The sequence below is a fragment of the Oncorhynchus clarkii genome, chromosome 31, assembly GCF_045791955.1.
Source record: "Oncorhynchus clarkii lewisi isolate Uvic-CL-2024 chromosome 31, UVic_Ocla_1.0, whole genome shotgun sequence".
Classification (NCBI taxonomy): Eukaryota; Metazoa; Chordata; class Actinopteri; order Salmoniformes; family Salmonidae; genus Oncorhynchus; species Oncorhynchus clarkii.
Genome location: NC_092177.1, coordinates 13,840,321 through 13,857,979, shown reverse-complemented (window position 1 = coordinate 13,857,979; position 17,659 = coordinate 13,840,321). Strand labels below are relative to the sequence as shown.

The 17,659-nt window shown below is 43.3% G+C and overlaps 1 protein-coding gene across 1 annotated transcript in view; it reads left to right on the top strand.

Annotated features, from left to right (window-relative positions):
• Positions 1-17,371, top strand: part of LOC139390815 (teneurin-2-like) — a 171,669-nt gene extending 154,298 nt beyond the window's left edge. Inside the window, exons 19-27 of the mRNA XM_071138217.1 lie at positions 3,913-4,148; positions 6,630-6,926; positions 9,222-9,779; positions 10,352-10,621; positions 12,376-12,786; positions 15,456-15,566; positions 15,790-16,057; positions 16,226-16,356; positions 16,634-17,371. Coding sequence (XP_070994318.1) covers positions 3,913-4,148; positions 6,630-6,926; positions 9,222-9,779; positions 10,352-10,621; positions 12,376-12,786; positions 15,456-15,566; positions 15,790-16,057; positions 16,226-16,356; positions 16,634-17,371 — 3,020 coding nt within the window. The remainder of the gene's footprint in view (positions 1-3,912; positions 4,149-6,629; positions 6,927-9,221; positions 9,780-10,351; positions 10,622-12,375; positions 12,787-15,455; positions 15,567-15,789; positions 16,058-16,225; positions 16,357-16,633) is intronic.
• Positions 17,372-17,659: the final 288 nt, after the last annotated feature.

The following is a 17,659-nucleotide window of genomic DNA, read 5'->3' as shown; positions in this document are numbered from 1 at the left end:
TTTTCCGATAGTGAAAGGGTAGTCTACTGCAGAGTCGACAGAAAGCCATCTCTGTGTGTTTGAAGTGTTGGTAAAACGCTGCCTGGAGGTTTATAACAAATTGGCTTAATGGATTACTGTCGTTTATGGTGATGGAGGCTCAAAGCCAGTGTGTGTGTGTGTGTGTGTGTGTGTGTGTGTGTGTGTGTGTGTGTGTGTGTGTGTGTGTGTGTGTGTGTTTGCGCGCGTGCGTGCGTGCGTGCATGTGCATGCACGTGAATTTCCACGTGTGTGTGTGTGTGTGCGTGTATGATCCCCCTGCCATGGGTAAATGAAATAAAAGGCTCTTCCTTTGCGTCGGCGGAGAATCACTGTTATCTTATCTTCAATCACAACGTTGTCATCACGCTGTTGCTTTTTGTGCCTCCGATAGAGAAGAAGAACGGACCCTCAATCACCTGTCGCTTTCCAGAGGCTACACCAGATCAGACACTGTTTAGATTTCTTCATACAGTTGAAGTCGGAAATTTACATACACTTAGGTTGGAGTCATTAAAACTCGTTTTTCAACGTTTCGTTTTTCAACCACAAATTTCTTGTTAGCAAACTATAGTTTTGGCAAGTCGGTTAGGACATCTACTTTGTGCAAGACAAAAGTCATTTTTTTCAACAATTGTTTGCAGAAAGATTTTTTAACTTATAATTCACTGTATCACAATTCCAGTGGGTCAGAAGTGTACATACATTAAGTTGACTGGGCCTTTAAACAGCTTGGAAAATTCCAGAAATTATGTTGTGGCTTTAGAAGCTTCTGATAGGCTAATTGACATCATTTGAGTCAATTGGAGGTGTACCTGTGGATGTATTTCAAGGCCTACCTTCAAACTCAGTGCCTCTTTGCTTGACATCATGGGAAAATCAAAAGAAATCAGCCAAGACCTCAGAAAAAAATTGTAAACCTCCACAAGTCTGGTTCATCCTTGGGAGCAATTTCCAAACGCATGAAGGTACCACGTTCATCTGTACAAACAATAGTATGCAAGTATAAACACCATGGGACCACGCAGCCCTCAGGAAGAAGACGAGTTCTGTCTCCTAGAGATGAAGTGCAAATCAATCCCAGAACAACAGCAAAAGACCTTGTGAAGATGCTGGAGGAAACAGGTACAAAAGTATCTATATCCACAGTAAAACTAGTCCTATATTGACAGAACCTGAAAGGCCACTCAGGAAGGAAGAAGCCACTTCTCCAAACAGCCATTAAAACACCAGACTACAGGTTGCAACTGCACATGGGGACAAAGATCGTACTTTTTGGAGAAATGTCCTCTGGTCTGATGAAACAAAAATAGAACCGTTTGGCCATAATGACCATCGTTATGTTTGAAGGAAAAAGGGAGGGGCTTGCAAGCCAAAGAACACCATCCCAACCGTGAAGCACAGCATCATGTTGTGGGGGTGCTTTGCTGTGGGAGGGACTGGTGCACGTCACACAATAGATGGCATCATGAGGTAGGAAAATTATGTGGATATATTGAACAACATCTCAAGACATCAGACAGGAAGTTAAAGCTTGGTCGCAAATGGGTCTTCCAGATTGACAATGACCCCGAGCATACTTCCAAAGTTGTGGCAAAATGGCCATCACAAAGCCCTGACCTCAATCCTATAGAAAATGTGTGGGCAGAACTGAAGAAGTTTGTACGAGCAAGGAGACCTACAAACCTGACTCAGTTACACCAGCTCTGTCAGGAGAAATGGGCCAAAATTCACCCAATTTATTGTGGAAAGCTTGTGGAGGATACCCGAAACGTTTGACCCAAGTTAAACAATTTAAAGGCAATGCTACCAAATACTAATTGAGTGTATGTCAACTTCTGACCCACTGGGAATGTGATGAAAGAAATAAAAGCTGAAATAAATAATTCTCTCTACACACATTTCAAAATTTAAATTAAAGTGGTGATCCTAACTGACTTAAAACAGTGAATTCTTACTGGGATAAATGTCAGGAATTGTGAAAACTGAGTTGAAATGTATTTGGCTAAGGTGTTTGTAAACTTCCGACTCTATGTTTAAGAGCAATGTTCCCTCAAATTTTTCTCAGCACTGACCAAATTTCAGGAATTTTGTGAAGATTCTGTGCAATTTCCAGAGTGCGTTTACTATGAACACGGAGGCTGTACCTGCTTAACAGTGGTCAAGTCGGCTATTGTGGCTATTTGATCATAATGTAGACCTACCAGAGTGGCCTACCATCAAATGCATCCCATAACATTTTAACCTTTCTTGCGCAGGCATTCCTCTAGCGACCCACCTCGACAACATCCGGTGAAATTGCAGAGCGCGAAATTCAATTTACAGAAATATAAATATTTAACATTCATGAAAATACAAGTGTCATACATCAACATTTTTGTTAATCCAGCCACTGTCAGATTTCAAAAAGGCTTTATTGCGAAAGCACACCATGCGATTATCTGAGGACAGCGCACCGCATACAAAAGCATGAAAAAAACAATTAAACCAGGCAGGTGTGCCACAAAAGTCTGAAATAGCGATATAATAAATGCCTTACCTTTGAAGATCTTCTTCTGTTGGCAATCCAAAAGGTCCCAGCTACATCACAAATGGTCCTTTTGTTCGATAATGTCCTTCTTTATATCCCCAAAAACTCAGTTTAACTGGCGTGCTTCATTGTATAATCCACCGGTTTCCCTCCTTCCATACAAAATGAATCCCAAACATTACCAATAAACGTCTCCAAACAAGTCAAACAACGTTTATAATCAAACCTCAGGTACCCTAATACATAAATAAACTATCAAATTTAAGACAGAGAATTGTTATTGTTTTTACCGGAGATAAACAACAAAGAAAGCGCTCTCATCCATGCGCATGAAAACACTACAGCCAAAATGGGAGCCACTTAGAAAAACTACAAATTCTAGTTCATTTTTCCAAAACCGAGCCTGAAACTATTTTTAAAGACTGTTGACATATATTGGAATCCCTAGGAACTGCAATCTGGGTGGTTTTAATCTCATAATAAACATGACAGACATTGGAAACAGTGGTAGGCTATAAATTTCTTTGGTGGGGGGATGGTTTGTCCTCGGGTTTTTGCCTGCCATATCAGTTCATATCAGTGTTTTCTATCCAAATCTACCAATTATATGCATATCCTACTTTGGGCATGCTTTTCATCCAGACGTCAAAATACTGCCCCCTAGCCCAAAGAGGTTTTACCAGAGAAATAGCTGTTCTATCATTCAGCCTACAATAGCTGCCAATGTGTGGTGTTCAATGTAGGCCTATATTACAAGAGACTTGATAGAGTTAACTAACAGGGAAAACTCTAGAAAGTTGAGTGATGTTCAATCTCGTTCTTCTCTCCGTGGGCTGATACAGTATTTATTCTGTACGGCAGTCTAGGGGCTATTGCGCTCATGCACACGCACAGTTAAAGGGGAACATGGTTTTTGAGTGTTTGAGTGGGGGATAGAAAAAACTGAAATGACAGAGTGCCAGATTATTCATTTACCAAGCTTGCAAACTCTTCAATAAACCAGATGCACATGTACTTTCATTATGAGTCACTCTGAGTGTGGAGTTGCCTGATCAGAAATGATGCTGACAAGTTGCCTGATCTGAAATGATGCTGACAAGTTGCCTGATCAGAAATGATGCTGACAAGTTGCCTGATCAGAAATGACACTGACAAGTTGCCTGATCAGAAATGATACTGACAAGTTGTTAGGTTTTTGTTCAAGGAAAGAGTTCTGCTTGTGAAGGGCAGCGAAAATCCATTTCAATGTAATCTGCAACTTTCTCTTTTTTCAGTATGTATACATAACAGAGGAAGACGCCAGTAAAAGAGCCAACTCATATGACAACTCCCTTCTCTCTCCTTGTCCCCATCGCAACCTACAGACCAGGTGAGGAACAGCTACCAGCTGTGTAACAACGGCACCCTGCGGGTGATGTATGCCAATGGGATGGGCATCAGCTTCCACACTGAGCCCCACATCCTGGCCGGATCGGTCAGTCCTACTATTGGCCGTAGGAACATCACACTACCCACAGACAAGGGACTCAACTCCATTGAGTGGCGGCTCCGCAAGGAACAGACCAAAGGGAAGGTCACTGTGTTTGGCAGGAAGCTGAGGGTGAGCTGACCTCGCTTCCTTTCTGTGTGTCATTTAATCATTAGCGATGACATCACATACTCTACAGTATGTGTAGAGATGACATCACTTTCTCTGTGTGTAGCGATGACATCAGTTACTTTGTGTAAAAATGACATCCCTTACTCTGTGTGTAGAGATGACATCACTGACTCTGGCTACAGAGATGACATCACTGACTCTGGCTACAGAGATTACATCTCTGACTCTGGCTACAGAGATGACATCACTACTCTGGTTACAGAGATGACATCACTGAACCTGCCTACAGAGATGATATCACTGAACCTGCCTACAGAGATGACATCACTGAACCTGCCTACAGAGATGACATCACTGACTGGCTACAGAGATTACATACATAAGGGCACTCTTCGACATTTGCAGTATGATTGATGAGGATCTCCATATTGCAAATGTACGGTCCCTTACTAGACGTCCGCAAATGCTTTTAAAATAGGCCGACGGCCTCGGTCCGTGCCCCATGGCCAGATCTTCCGGGAAGTCTTTCGAATGAAGTCTCTCAGACATTTGGTTTCCGTTTTATTTATTTTTTCATTTTGGTCATATTTCCGCTGTTCGGGAATATTCCACCAGATGGTGAGTGGCTGCTTATCGCAAATGGACAAAACATCACCAGTGACATGGCCATTTCTCCTAAACAGAAAAGACTTTGAAGACGAAACTCTGTGAGCACAGGTTTGTCCAAATGGGCTGTTAGCCCAGAAACAAGATGGCGTCGAGGCCTCAACGCTTTTTGAGTTAAGGCCCATTTTCTGGGATTAAAGGTCAAAAACGGTCATAGAGTGCTAATTTGACCGCTTCACGTCAAAGTACGTGAACCTACAGTGTCATGGGAAAAAACATCCATTTATCTATCGTAATTTACGAGAAATCATACAATGTCAATTCAGCTTCCTGTGCCAACCGGAAGTGCCTTAAATTGGGGTCATAGGGGCTGTTTTAAAGGGTTAAAAAGGTATTATCTTTCCAAAACAGCATATGTGTGATTAGGCAACCCTCATGAACTGTAAATCAGTAATTTCTCCCATCAGATGTCCAAGAAAAACTCTCTCACACACACACACACACACACACACACACACACACACACACACACACACACACACAGCAAGGATGGAGTAACACAACAAACGATGGAGAGGAACCACTATCACTGCCCAGCCATCCCAAGTTCAATGGGACAGTCAATTGGGCATTTCTGCAGTATACTAGAGCATGCCAAATTCGTGATGGTAAATGCCCATTGAAACACATTGCAAATGGACAGTACATTTGCAATAAGTTTAAAACAGTGATAAACCATCACCAAATTGACATGCTGAAATCAACACCAACGAGCGATGGAGAGGAACCACTATCACTGCCCGGCCATCCTGAGTTCAACAGGCCAATCAATTGGGTATTTTTGCAGTATATTAGAGCATGTCAAATTCATGATGGTAAATGCCCATTGTAAGACATTGTAAATGGGCAGCCGTGCACCTGGTGATTGGAACGGGTTACCAGGAGCAAATGTTTAAATGAGGGGGGTGCAATGGGTCCATGGCCAAGAAGGGAGCACCCCCCACCCGTGCCCAACCAATAGAGGGCACCCCTGGTCATTTTGGACGTTTTTCAAAAAGTATTTTAAAAAACGACAGAAACCCACTTTTCTCTCATAAAACATGACAAAAATACCTTCTAGGTTGATTCAGGGCTTAACATAGTGATATATATCATTTGGTCAGTATAAATGCCATTTGGACATGGTTCACTGACTTTTGGGTTCGGAAACCGACTTCCTATGATCATATATGGCAAATGGACATAACATCGTGATTTGGCACTTTCAATGCTTATATATGGCATTTGGATATTTCTTATGCCATTTGGACATGGTTCACTGACTTTTGGGTTTGGAAACCGACTTATGACTATGATAATATATGGCAAATGGACATAACATCCTGATTTGGCACTTTCAATACTTATATATTTGGACATTCCTTATGCCATTTGGCCATGGTTCACTGACATTTGACTTCTTATGATAGTATATTACAAATGGACAAAACATGTCTTATGGACAACTCAATAAAATAAGTCAAAGGTATGTTCATATGGTTGTTATATATGTATTATTGACAAAAAGATTTCGAAAAACGGTCCAGAAAGCACTTTTTTAGAAGAAGTTGTACTTTTTGAAAAAAATAATAGTAATAATTGACCCTTGGGTCTTGACTTTATGTTCATTTGCAATATGAAAATTTACAGTGGAGCACGCTCTCCCTCTTTGGGATTTTTGCTGTATGACACTTGGTTTGCCATAAGCTTTGAATGAACTGCGGTCCATTTGAGTGGTATTTGCAATCATGTATATGTTTCGTCCAATGGCAATATGTTGCCATTCATATTTTTTCATGGGGGCTTTCCCTTACATCACTATCTATCTTCCTCCAGGCACATGGTCGTAACCTCCTCTCCATCGACTTCGACCGCAACACTCGGACAGAGAAGATCTACGATGACCACCGCAAGTTCACGCTCCGCATCATGTACGACACGCAGGGCCGGCCCGCCATGTGGTTGCCTAGCAGCAGCCTGGCGGTGGTGAATGTGTCATACTCAACCACGGGTCAGCTGGTGGGGTTGCAGAGGGGAAGTATGAGCGAGAGGACAGAGTTTGACCCTCAGGGACGTATTCTGTCACGGTCATTCATAGATGGCAAGGTGTGGAGCTATAGTTATCTGGATAAGGTGAGGACATAGCACTGTCTGGTACTTTTACTGGTACTGTTACTGGTACTGGTACTGTTACTGGTACTGGTACTGGTATTCATACTGTTACTGGTACTGTTATTGGTACTTTTACTGATACTGATACTGGTACTGTTACTGTTACAGGTACTGTTACTTTAATTGATACTGGTACTGTAACTGTTACAGGTACTGTTACGTTAACTGAAACTGTTACTGGTACTGTTACTGGTACTGGTATTGGTACTTTTATGGATACTGTTACTGGTACAGGTACTGTTACTGGTACTGGTATTGGTACTTTTACTGATACTGTTACTGGTACTTTTACTGATACTGTTACTTGTACTGTTACTGGTACTGTTACTGGTACTGTTATTGGTACTTTTACTGATACTGTTATTGGTACTGTTACTGGTACTGTTATTGGTACTTTTACTGATACTGTTACTGGTACTGTTACTGGTACTGTTACTGGTACTTTTACTGGTACTTTTACTGATACTGTTACTGGTACTGTTACTGATACTGTTACTGGTACTGTTATTGGTACTTTTACTGATACTGTTACTGGTACTGTTACTGATACTGTTACTGGTACTTTTACTGTTACTGGTACTGGTACTGTTACTGTTACTGATACTGTTATTGGTACTTTTACAGATACTGTTACTGTTACTGGTACTGTTGCTGGTACTTTTACTGGTACTGTTGCTGGTACTTTTACTGGTACTTTTACTGTTACTGTTACTGGTTTTGTTGCTGGTACTTTTACTTATACTGTTACTGGTACTTTTACTGATACTGTTACTGTTACTGGTACTGGTACTGGTACTGTTATTGGTACTTTTACTGATATTGTTACCGGTACTGGTACTGTTACTGTTACTGGTACTGTTATTGGTACTTTTACTGATACTGTTACTGGTACTGGTACTGTTACTGTTACTGATACTGTTATTGGTACTTTTACTGATACTGTTACTCTTACTGGTACTGTTATTGGTACTTTTACAGATACTGTTACTGGTACTGGTACTGTTACTGGTACTGTTACTGGTATTGGTACTTTTACTGGTACTTTTACTGATACTGTTATTGATACTGTTACTGGTACTTTTACTGGTACTGGTACTGTTACTGGTACTGGTACTGTTACTGGTACTGTTTTGGGAATTTTACTGGTACTGTTATTGGTACTTTTACTGTTACTGTTACTGTTACTGTTACTGGTACTGGTACTGTTATTGGTACTTTTACTGATACTGTTACTGGTACTGGTACTGTTACTGGTACTTTTACTGGTACTTTTACTGATACTGTTACTGGTACTGTTACTGATACTGTTACTGGTACTGTTATTGGTACTTTTACTGATACTGTTACTGGTACTGTTACTGATACTGTTACTGGTACTTTTACTGTTACTGGTACTGGTACTGTTACTGTTACTGATACTGTTATTGGTACTTTTACAGATACTGTTACTGTTACTGGTACTGTTGCTGGTACTTTTACTGGTACTGTTGCTGGTACTTTTACTGGTACTTTTACTGTTACTGTTACTGGTTTTGTTGCTGGTACTTTTACTTATACTGTTACTGGTACTTTTACTGATACTGTTACTGTTACTGGTACTGGTACTGGTACTGTTATTGGTACTTTTACTGATATTGTTACCGGTACTGGTACTGTTACTGTTACTGGTACTGTTATTGGTACTTTTACTGATACTGTTACTGGTACTGGTACTGTTACTGTTACTGATACTGTTATTGGTACTTTTACTGATACTGTTACTCTTACTGGTACTGTTATTGGTACTTTTACAGATACTGTTACTGGTACTGGTACTGTTACTGGTACTGTTACTGGTATTGGTACTTTTACTGGTACTTTTACTGATACTGTTATTGATACTGTTACTGGTACTTTTACTGGTACTGGTACTGTTACTGGTACTGGTACTGTTACTGGTACTGTTTTGGGAATTTTACTGGTACTGTTATTGGTACTTTTACTGTTACTGTTACTGTTACTGTTACTGGTACTGGTACTGTTATTGGTACTTTTACTGATACTGTTACTGGTACTGGTACTGTTACTGGTACTATTGTTATCATCTGTGTGGAGCTACAGCCACCTGGATAGGGTGAGTGCATCATAGCACCTGTAGCAGGGATAGTAAAAACAGGCTGGTTGAGAGAAGTGAAAAGTTCATAAAATGATGTTATTGGTGATGATGATAACTTATGTTCCCTCTCCCTCCTTCTCTCCCTCCTTTGCTCTCTCCAGTCTATGGTCCTTCTCTTGCAGAGCCAGAGACAGTACATATTTGAGTTTGACGCCTCGGGGCGAGTCACGGCCGTCACCATGCCTAGTGTAGCTCGCCACACCATGTCCACCCACGTCTCTATCGGTTACATCCGCAACACCTACAACCCTCCGGAGAGCAACGCCTCCATCATCCATGACTTCAGCGAAGACGGCCGCCCCCAGGCCACCCACTACCTCGGCACCGGTCGACGTGTCCTCTACAAGTACGGCAAGCTGGTCAAGCTAGCTGAGATCCTCTACGACAGCACCGTGGTGACGTTCGGTTACGACGAGACAGCTGGGGTGCTGAAGATGGTGAACTTACAGAGCGGTGGGTTCTCCTGTACGATACGTTACCGTAAGATGGGTCCGTTGATTGACAAGCAGATCTACCGGTTCAGTGAGGAGGGGATGGTGAATGCTAGGTTTGACTACACTTACCATGACAACAGCTTCCGTATCGCTAGTATGAAGCCAGTCATCAGTGAGACTCCTCTGCCTGTGGACCTCTACCGCTATGACGAGATCTCTGGAAAGGTGGGTAGAAAACTATACTACTAACCCTAATCCTAGTTTCAACCACAACCCTAACCCTAGCTTCAACCCCAACCCTCAACACTAACCCTAAACCTAGCTTCATGTCCACATCCTGGTTCAACCCTAACCCTAGCCTCAAACCTAACCTCAACCCCTAACCCTAAACCTAGCTTCATGTCCACATCCTGGTTCAACCCTAACCCTTAACCCTAGCCCTCAACTCCAGTCACAATCCAAACTAACCATAGCTCCACGCACTGTAAACCTAGCTCCAGCCACAACCCTAACCCTAACCCTATCTCCAGCCACAACCCAAACCCTAAACCCTAGCTTCAGCAACAACTCAAACCCGAACCTAACTCCAGCCACAACCCAAACCCTAAACCCTAGCTCCAGCAACAACTCAAACCCAAACCTAACTCCAGCCACAACCCAATCCAACCCATTGCAGGATGTCAGTTACAGTTGATAGACTAAGCATAAATCATCTATACTGGACTATCCAGTTAAAGTGGGACCTAGACCCTCTGTACAATATTTGTCTTAACTCTTGACTGTTGTCTTGGCTACAGGTGGAACACTTTGGGAAGTTTGGTGTGATCTACTATGACATCAACCAGATCATCACCACGGCTGTGATGACCCTCAGCAAGCACTTTGACACCCACGGGCGCATCAAGGAGGTGCAGTACGAGATCTTCAGGTCCCTGATGTACTGGATGACGGTGCAGTACGACAGTATGGGACGGGTGGTGAAGCGAGAGCTGAAGATAGGACCCTACGCCAACACAACACAGTATCGATATGAGTATGACGGGGACGGACAGCTCAGCGGGGTGAAGGTAGGAGATCTGACTTGTCCAGTGTGATACTAGTCCTGCAGTAGTTGAGCACCAAATCACAATCCTAGAAGATTACTACAGACCCCTTCCTGAAACATTGGTCTTCATTAAATGTTGGTTTTCTTTGCAAATACAGAGAATGTTTTTCCTTTTCACTTTACACTTCAGTTTTTGATTCTCCTACGTTCAATTACCTGATTTAAGCTGTCGTAGCTTTGACTGTCATTAAATGTGAAGACTGTATATTATCAAATCAATTCTCTGTGTGTAATTTAATTACGCGATTAAACTAATCATGTAACTTTAATTAACTAGGAAGTCTGGACACCACGGAAAAAAATTGTTTAGAGTGTGAATTTCCAGAATATAACTCTTCAGATATTTTCACATATTATCAATTACAGACACTTATTAATGTATTATTACCTCATCAGTCATATTCTGAATATCGCAAACCCTAGCCTAGATCATGAATCAGCGACATACAAATTGGCTTAAATATTTATTTACTTAATCTTAATCAATCACAGAATTACATAAACACACACACATTGGTTACTGACATGATAGAAAAGTTCCTAGTGGGCTAAGCCGATATGATGGCTTGGTAGACAAAGGAAAGGGGTGCGTTCCCCAGGAGTCCCAAGGTCTTTTTCGTGGTTGTAGTTGTTATAATGGATACTTCTGAGTACCATTCGGAAATGTTCTTAGAATGGGTCTGGTTACCAGACTGAAGTATTTAAACAGCTGCAGCCTGAATAATTGTTCTTTAGTTTGTAGATTTATTAGCCATTTCAACGTGGGGACCTCGTCCCTGGGTTTTTACTCTTGTCGAGTTGCCAACCATTTCAACATGTAGCTACTGCTTCGTGTTTTCTGAACTTGTCCTTTGGTAAAGTTGTAGTTTAAACCACTTCACACACCAGCTTCACCTGGCGTGTTTTGGTCTCTAGAGTGATAGCCCTTCCAACGTGGGGACCTCATCCCGGCATTATCTTGACCCTAGTTTAAATTGCCAACCATTTCAACATCTAGCGACAGCTCCGTATTTTCTGGTCTAATGTACATTTTGTTGGAAGTGGATTTTATACTAGAGTAGAAAAGGGGGCATTTCCATGACGCAGATGTAAATGTCTGTACTCACGGGGTGTGGCCACTGACTAGTTAAAACTTCATATCTAAACAAGTATCTCATTTAGAAGGCCATCACATTACATCTTCTCACAAATAGTTTCATATTTAATCATATACGTTCCACAACATGTAGATGTACATCTGATATATACATTGTGAAAGCTCTTAAAGTTACAATGTTTCCATTATAACATCTTTAATGATATTACCACACAGTAAAGTTTGGACATGATTATCGTTTAAATACCCACAAACCATTCCAAATGGTTGGAATACAGAAATATTGTTACATTAGAAAATCTTTTGAGGTTACTGTACTGCTTTCTCTGTAGTAACAAAGTGATTCTCAACTTTCATCTTGGCAGAGTGGGGAAAGGAGTTTCTGTATTTACAACGTCACAGCCGACTTCCTGCTCTCCCCCTCTACGAGAGAAAGCAGTACGGTAACCGTACAGTGAGAGGACCCACTGTAACCTGATTCTTCAGATTGTCACAGGAGAGTCATGACAAAGCCCTTGGTTCCAATCAGGAGCATAGGCGGTTGATTTGTCTACTCACCTTTGGTATTAAAGAGATGACTTCAGGTGTGTCAAAGTTCTTTTCATTCTCTATGCCTCCAGGTGAACGACTGGTCCACGTGGCGCTACAGCTACGACCTGAACGGTAACCTGCACCTCCTCAACCCCGGGAACAGCGCCCGCCTCACGCCGCTCCGCTACGACCTCCGAGACCGCATCACACGCCTGGGTGATGTTCAGTACCGTCTGGATGAGGACGGCTTCCTGAGCCAGCGAGGCTCGGATGTCTTTGACTACAACTCCAAGGGCCAGCTCCTTAGAGCATATAACAAGCTACCGGGAGGCTGGAGCGTCCAGTACCGCTATGACGGACTGGGCAGGAGAGTGTCCACTCGGACCAGTCTGGGACAACACCTCCAGTTCTTCTACGCTGATCTGAACCACCCGGCAAGAGTCACACATATATTCAACCACTCCAGCTCAGATATCGCTTCACTGTACTATGACTTGCAGGTAGGCTACCAGATTATTAGAGAAATGTGTGTTCATCAACGGGCTACATGTGCTAACTACTGTTCATTGTGATTGTCTTATGACCTTGTTATCGTTGTCATATAACCAAGTTGTTGTGATGCTATCATTACAGAGTATATCGCATAACCATTATCACACATTAATGGTGATGTCACCATCTGTGACTTATTGTGATATAGCCTAACTGAGTCAGGGACACTATCATTATTTAACTTATTGTGATATAGCCTAACTGAGTCAGGGACACTATCATTATTTAACTTATTGTGATATAGCCTAACTGAGTCAGGGACACTATCATTATTTAACTTATTGTGATATAGCCTAACTGAGTCAGGGACACTATCATTATTTAACTTATTGTGTGATATAGCCTAACTGAGTCAGGGACACTATCATTATTTAACTTATTGTGATATAGCCTAACTATTATCACCCAGTTATGGTGATGTGTCTGTCTGTGCGTTATGGTGAAGTGACTGTCTGAGTTATGGTGATGTGACTGTCTGTAAGTTATGGTGAAGTGACTGTCTGTGAGTTATGGTGAAGTGACTGTCTGAGTTATGGTGAAGTGACTGTCTGTAAGTTATGGTGAAGTGACTGTGAGTTATGGTGAAGTGACTGTGAGTTATGGTGAAGTGACTGTCTGAGTTATGGTGAAGTGACTGTCTGTAAGTTATAGTGATGTGTCTGTCTGTGAGTTATGGTGAAGTGACTGTCTGAGTTATGCGGAAGTGACTGTCTGTAAGTTATGGTGAAGTGACTGTGAGTTATGGTGATGTGACTGTCTGTGAGTTATGGTGATGTGACTGTCTGTGAGTTATGGTGAAGTGACTGTCTGTTAGTTATGGTGAAGTGACTGTCTGTAAGTTATGCTGAAGTGACTGTCTGTGAGTTATGGTGAAGTGACTGTCTGTGAGTTATGGTGATGTGACTGTGAGTTATGGCGATGTGACTGTCTGTGAAGTGACTGTCTGAGTTATGGTGATGTGACTGTCTGTGAGTTATGGTGAAGTGACTGTGAGTTATGGTGAAGTGACTGTCTGTGAGTTATGGTGAAGTGACTGTCTGTGAGTTATGGTGAAGTGACTGTCTGTGAGTTATGGTGATGTGACTGTGAGTTATGGTGATGTGACTGTGAGTTATGGTGATGTGACTGTCTGTGAAGTGACTGTCTGAGTTATGGTGATGTGACTGTCTGTGATTTATGGTGACGTAACTGTCTGTGAGTTATGGTGAAGTGACTGTCTGTGAGTTATGGTGACGTGACTGTCTGTGAGTTATGGTGAAGTGACTGTCTGTGAGTTATGGTGATGTGACTGTGAGTTATGGCGATGTGACTGTCTGTGAAGTGACTGTCTGAGTTATGGTGATGTGACTGTCTGTGAGTTATGGTGAAGTGACTGTGAGTTATGGTGAAGTGACTGTCTGTGAGTTATGGTGAAGTGACTGCCTGTGAGTTATGGTGAAGTGACTGTCTGTGAGTTATGGTGATGTGACTGTGAGTTATGGTGATGTGACTGTGAGTTATGGTGATGTGACTGTCTGTGAAGTGACTGTCTGAGTTATGGTGATGTGACTGTCTGTGATTTATGGTGACGTGACTGTCTGTGAGTTATGGTGAAGTGACTGTCTGTGAGTTATGTTGACGTGACTGTCTGAGTTATGGTGAAGTGACTGTCTGTGAGTTATGGTGAATTGACTGTCTGTGAGTTATGGTGAAGTGACTGTGAGTTATGGTGATGTGACTGTCTGTGAAGTGACTGTCTGAGTTATGGTGATGTGACTGTCTGTGAGTTATGGTGATGTGACTGGCTGTGAGTTATGGTGATGTGACTGTCTGTGAGTTATGGTGAAGTGACTGTGAGTTATGGTGATGGGAGTTATGGTGAAATGTCTGTGAGTTATGGTGAAGTGTCTGTGAGTTATGGTGAAGTGACTGTGAGTTATGGTGATGGGAGTTATGGTGATGGGAGTTATTGTGAAGTGACTGTAAATTATGGTGAAGTGACTGTGAGTTATGGTGATGGGAGTTATGGTGATGGGAGTTATGGTGATGGGAGTTATGGTGAAGTGACTGTGAGTTATGGTGATGGGAGTTATGGTGATGGGAGTTATGGTGAAGTGACTGTGAGTTATGGTGATGGGAGTTATGGTGATGGGAGTTATGGTGAAGTGACTGTGAGTTATGGTGATGGGAGTTATGGTGAAGTGACTGTGAGTTATGGTGATGGGAGTTATGGTGATGGGAGTTATGGTGAAGTGACTGTGAGTTATGGTGATGGGAGTTATGGTGATGGGAGTTATGGTGAAGTGACTGTGAGTTATGGTGATGGGAGTTATGGTGAAGTGACTGTGAGTTATGGTTATGGGAGTTATGGTGATGGGAGTTATGGTGATGGGAGTTATGGTGATGGGAGTTATGGTGAAGTGACTGAGTTATGGTGATGGGAGTTATGGTGATGGGAGTTATGGTGATGGGAGTTATGGTGAAGTGACTGTGAGTTATGGTGATGGGAGTTATGGTGATGGGAGTTATGGTGAAGTGACTGTGAGTTATGGTGATGGGATTATGGTGATGGGAGTTATGGTGATGGGAGTTATGGTGATGTGAGTTATGGTGTAAAGCCTATTCTGCTTCCCCTCAGGGTCATCTGTTTGCTATGGAGGTGAGTAGTGGAGAGGAGTATTACATCGCCTCAGACAACACCGGAACACCACTGGCTGTCTTCAGCAGCAACGGACAGATGATCAAACAGGTAATCATGATGACAGTAATAATAATACTATTAATGATTGTTAAATATCTCAAGGCCCATCATCCGCATGTTAAGATAAGCGAGAGAGGTCAATTTGATTATTCAAATAAAAAATACAAAAATGGACAAATAAACCAACTTTGTCTTTCCTAATTTCCCCAGAGGGGATAAAGTTGTAGTGATTTGCAGTGAAACATGCGTCTGTGTTTGTTGTGACCTCCAGGTACAGTACACAGCGTACGGGGAGGTGTACCTGGACTCTAACCCAGAGTTCCAGCTGGTGGTCGGGTTCCATGGTGGTCTCTATGACACCCTGACCAAGCTGGTCCACTTCACCCAGAGGGACTATGACGTCCTGGCAGGCCGCTGGACCTCGCCAGACTATGCTAGCTGGCCCAAGATCGGCAAGGACCCTGCACCCTTCAACCTGTATATGTTCAAGAACAACAACCCTCTCAGTGATTTGTTGGACATCAAGAACTACGTCACAGGTAGAGCGTCTTTGGATCCTTGAAAAGCGGTTTATAAAGCCCATGCATTATTGTTACTGAAGGTAAAGGAGAGAGAGCTGAGTGGGGGGCGTTGTGTTATCATTGTCAATGTGTAGTTCTCTTTCTTTATTTTTCATTTTCATTCATTCTGTTGTCTTTGCTCCCCAGACGTGAAGAGTTGGTTGGTGATGTTTGGTTTCCAGCTCAGTAACATCATTCCAGGGTTCCCCCGACACACCCTCTACTTTGTAGAGCCTCCCTACGAGCTGCAGGCCAGCCAGGACTGTGAAAATGGACAGGTGAGAAGGCCTGGGACAGCCTACAGCTCTATATTGATTATAATGCGGCCTGCTATTATAGATAAACAGTCCTCTCTCTTTCTCTCAGAGTCGGATGCCAATTAGATGCGACATTGAATGCAGAATCAGTAATATGAACCTTCAATGATTACAGTGAAATCTGGACATGAATAGATGAGAGTAGCTGTAAACCAGACAGTATAAGTGTTTCCTCGTCTGCATTCTTCTGGTTGACCAGTGACCTTTAACCTCTCTCCTACCCCTGTCTCTCCTGTAGCTGATAACGGGGGTGCAGCAGGCAGCGGAGCGCCACAACATGGCCTTCATGGCCCTGGAGGGACGGCTCCTTAACAAGGACCCCCGCGACCGCCGCGACAAGCCCGGACACTGGTTCGGCACATCAACGCCCATCATCGGCCGGGGAGTGATGCTAGCATTGAAGGAAGGACGTGTGGTGGCGGCAGTTAGCTCCATGGCAACCGACGACAGCCGAAAGGTGTCCCTGGTCCTCAACGGCGCCATCTACCTGGACGGAATGCACTACACGCAGGATGGATGTGACTGTCACTACTTTGTTAAAGTCGGTTCGGCCGATAGTGATCTACTGCTGCTGGGGCTGACCAGCGGACGCATGGCGCTGGAGAGCGGGATCAACGTGACTGTGAGTGGGAGGTCGCGGCGCGGCGCCACAGTGGAGTTTGCGGTGCCGTCGTTAGCCCTCAGCGTGCGGTATGGGCTAGCGCTCGACATGGTGGACGAGGAGAGGGTGAGGCTGCTGGAACTAGCCAGGCAGAGGGCCCTGGCTGGGGCCTGGCTGAGGGAGCAGCAGAGGGCCAAGGATGGGAAGGAGGGGAGCCGGCTGTGGACGGAGGGAGAGAAGCAACAGCTGCTGACCGTGGGGAGGGTACAGGGGTACGATGGGTATTATGTTCTACCTGTGGAACAGTACCCAGAACTGGCTGACAGCAGCACCAACATCCAGTTCCTGAGACAGAACGAGATGGGCAAGAGGTAACAGCCCTCCTGGACTGGGATGGAGGACTGGCTGACTCTTTCTCTCTCTCTCTCTCACTGACTCTCCTCCCCTTCTCCTCCTCCTCCCTTTCATTCCCTCGTCCTAGTTACTAGTTCCTTCCTCTCTTCGCTCCCACCCCTCCCTGCCTTCTCCTTCTTTCCCCTCCAACCCCGCAGAAAATAAAAAAAACAAATGGGGTTTCTCACTGAACGCTGCAGGGACTTTTGAACAGAATAATATACTAGAAAAGTTTTTTTTTTTTTACTTTTTCTGCCAAGGGCAAAAAAA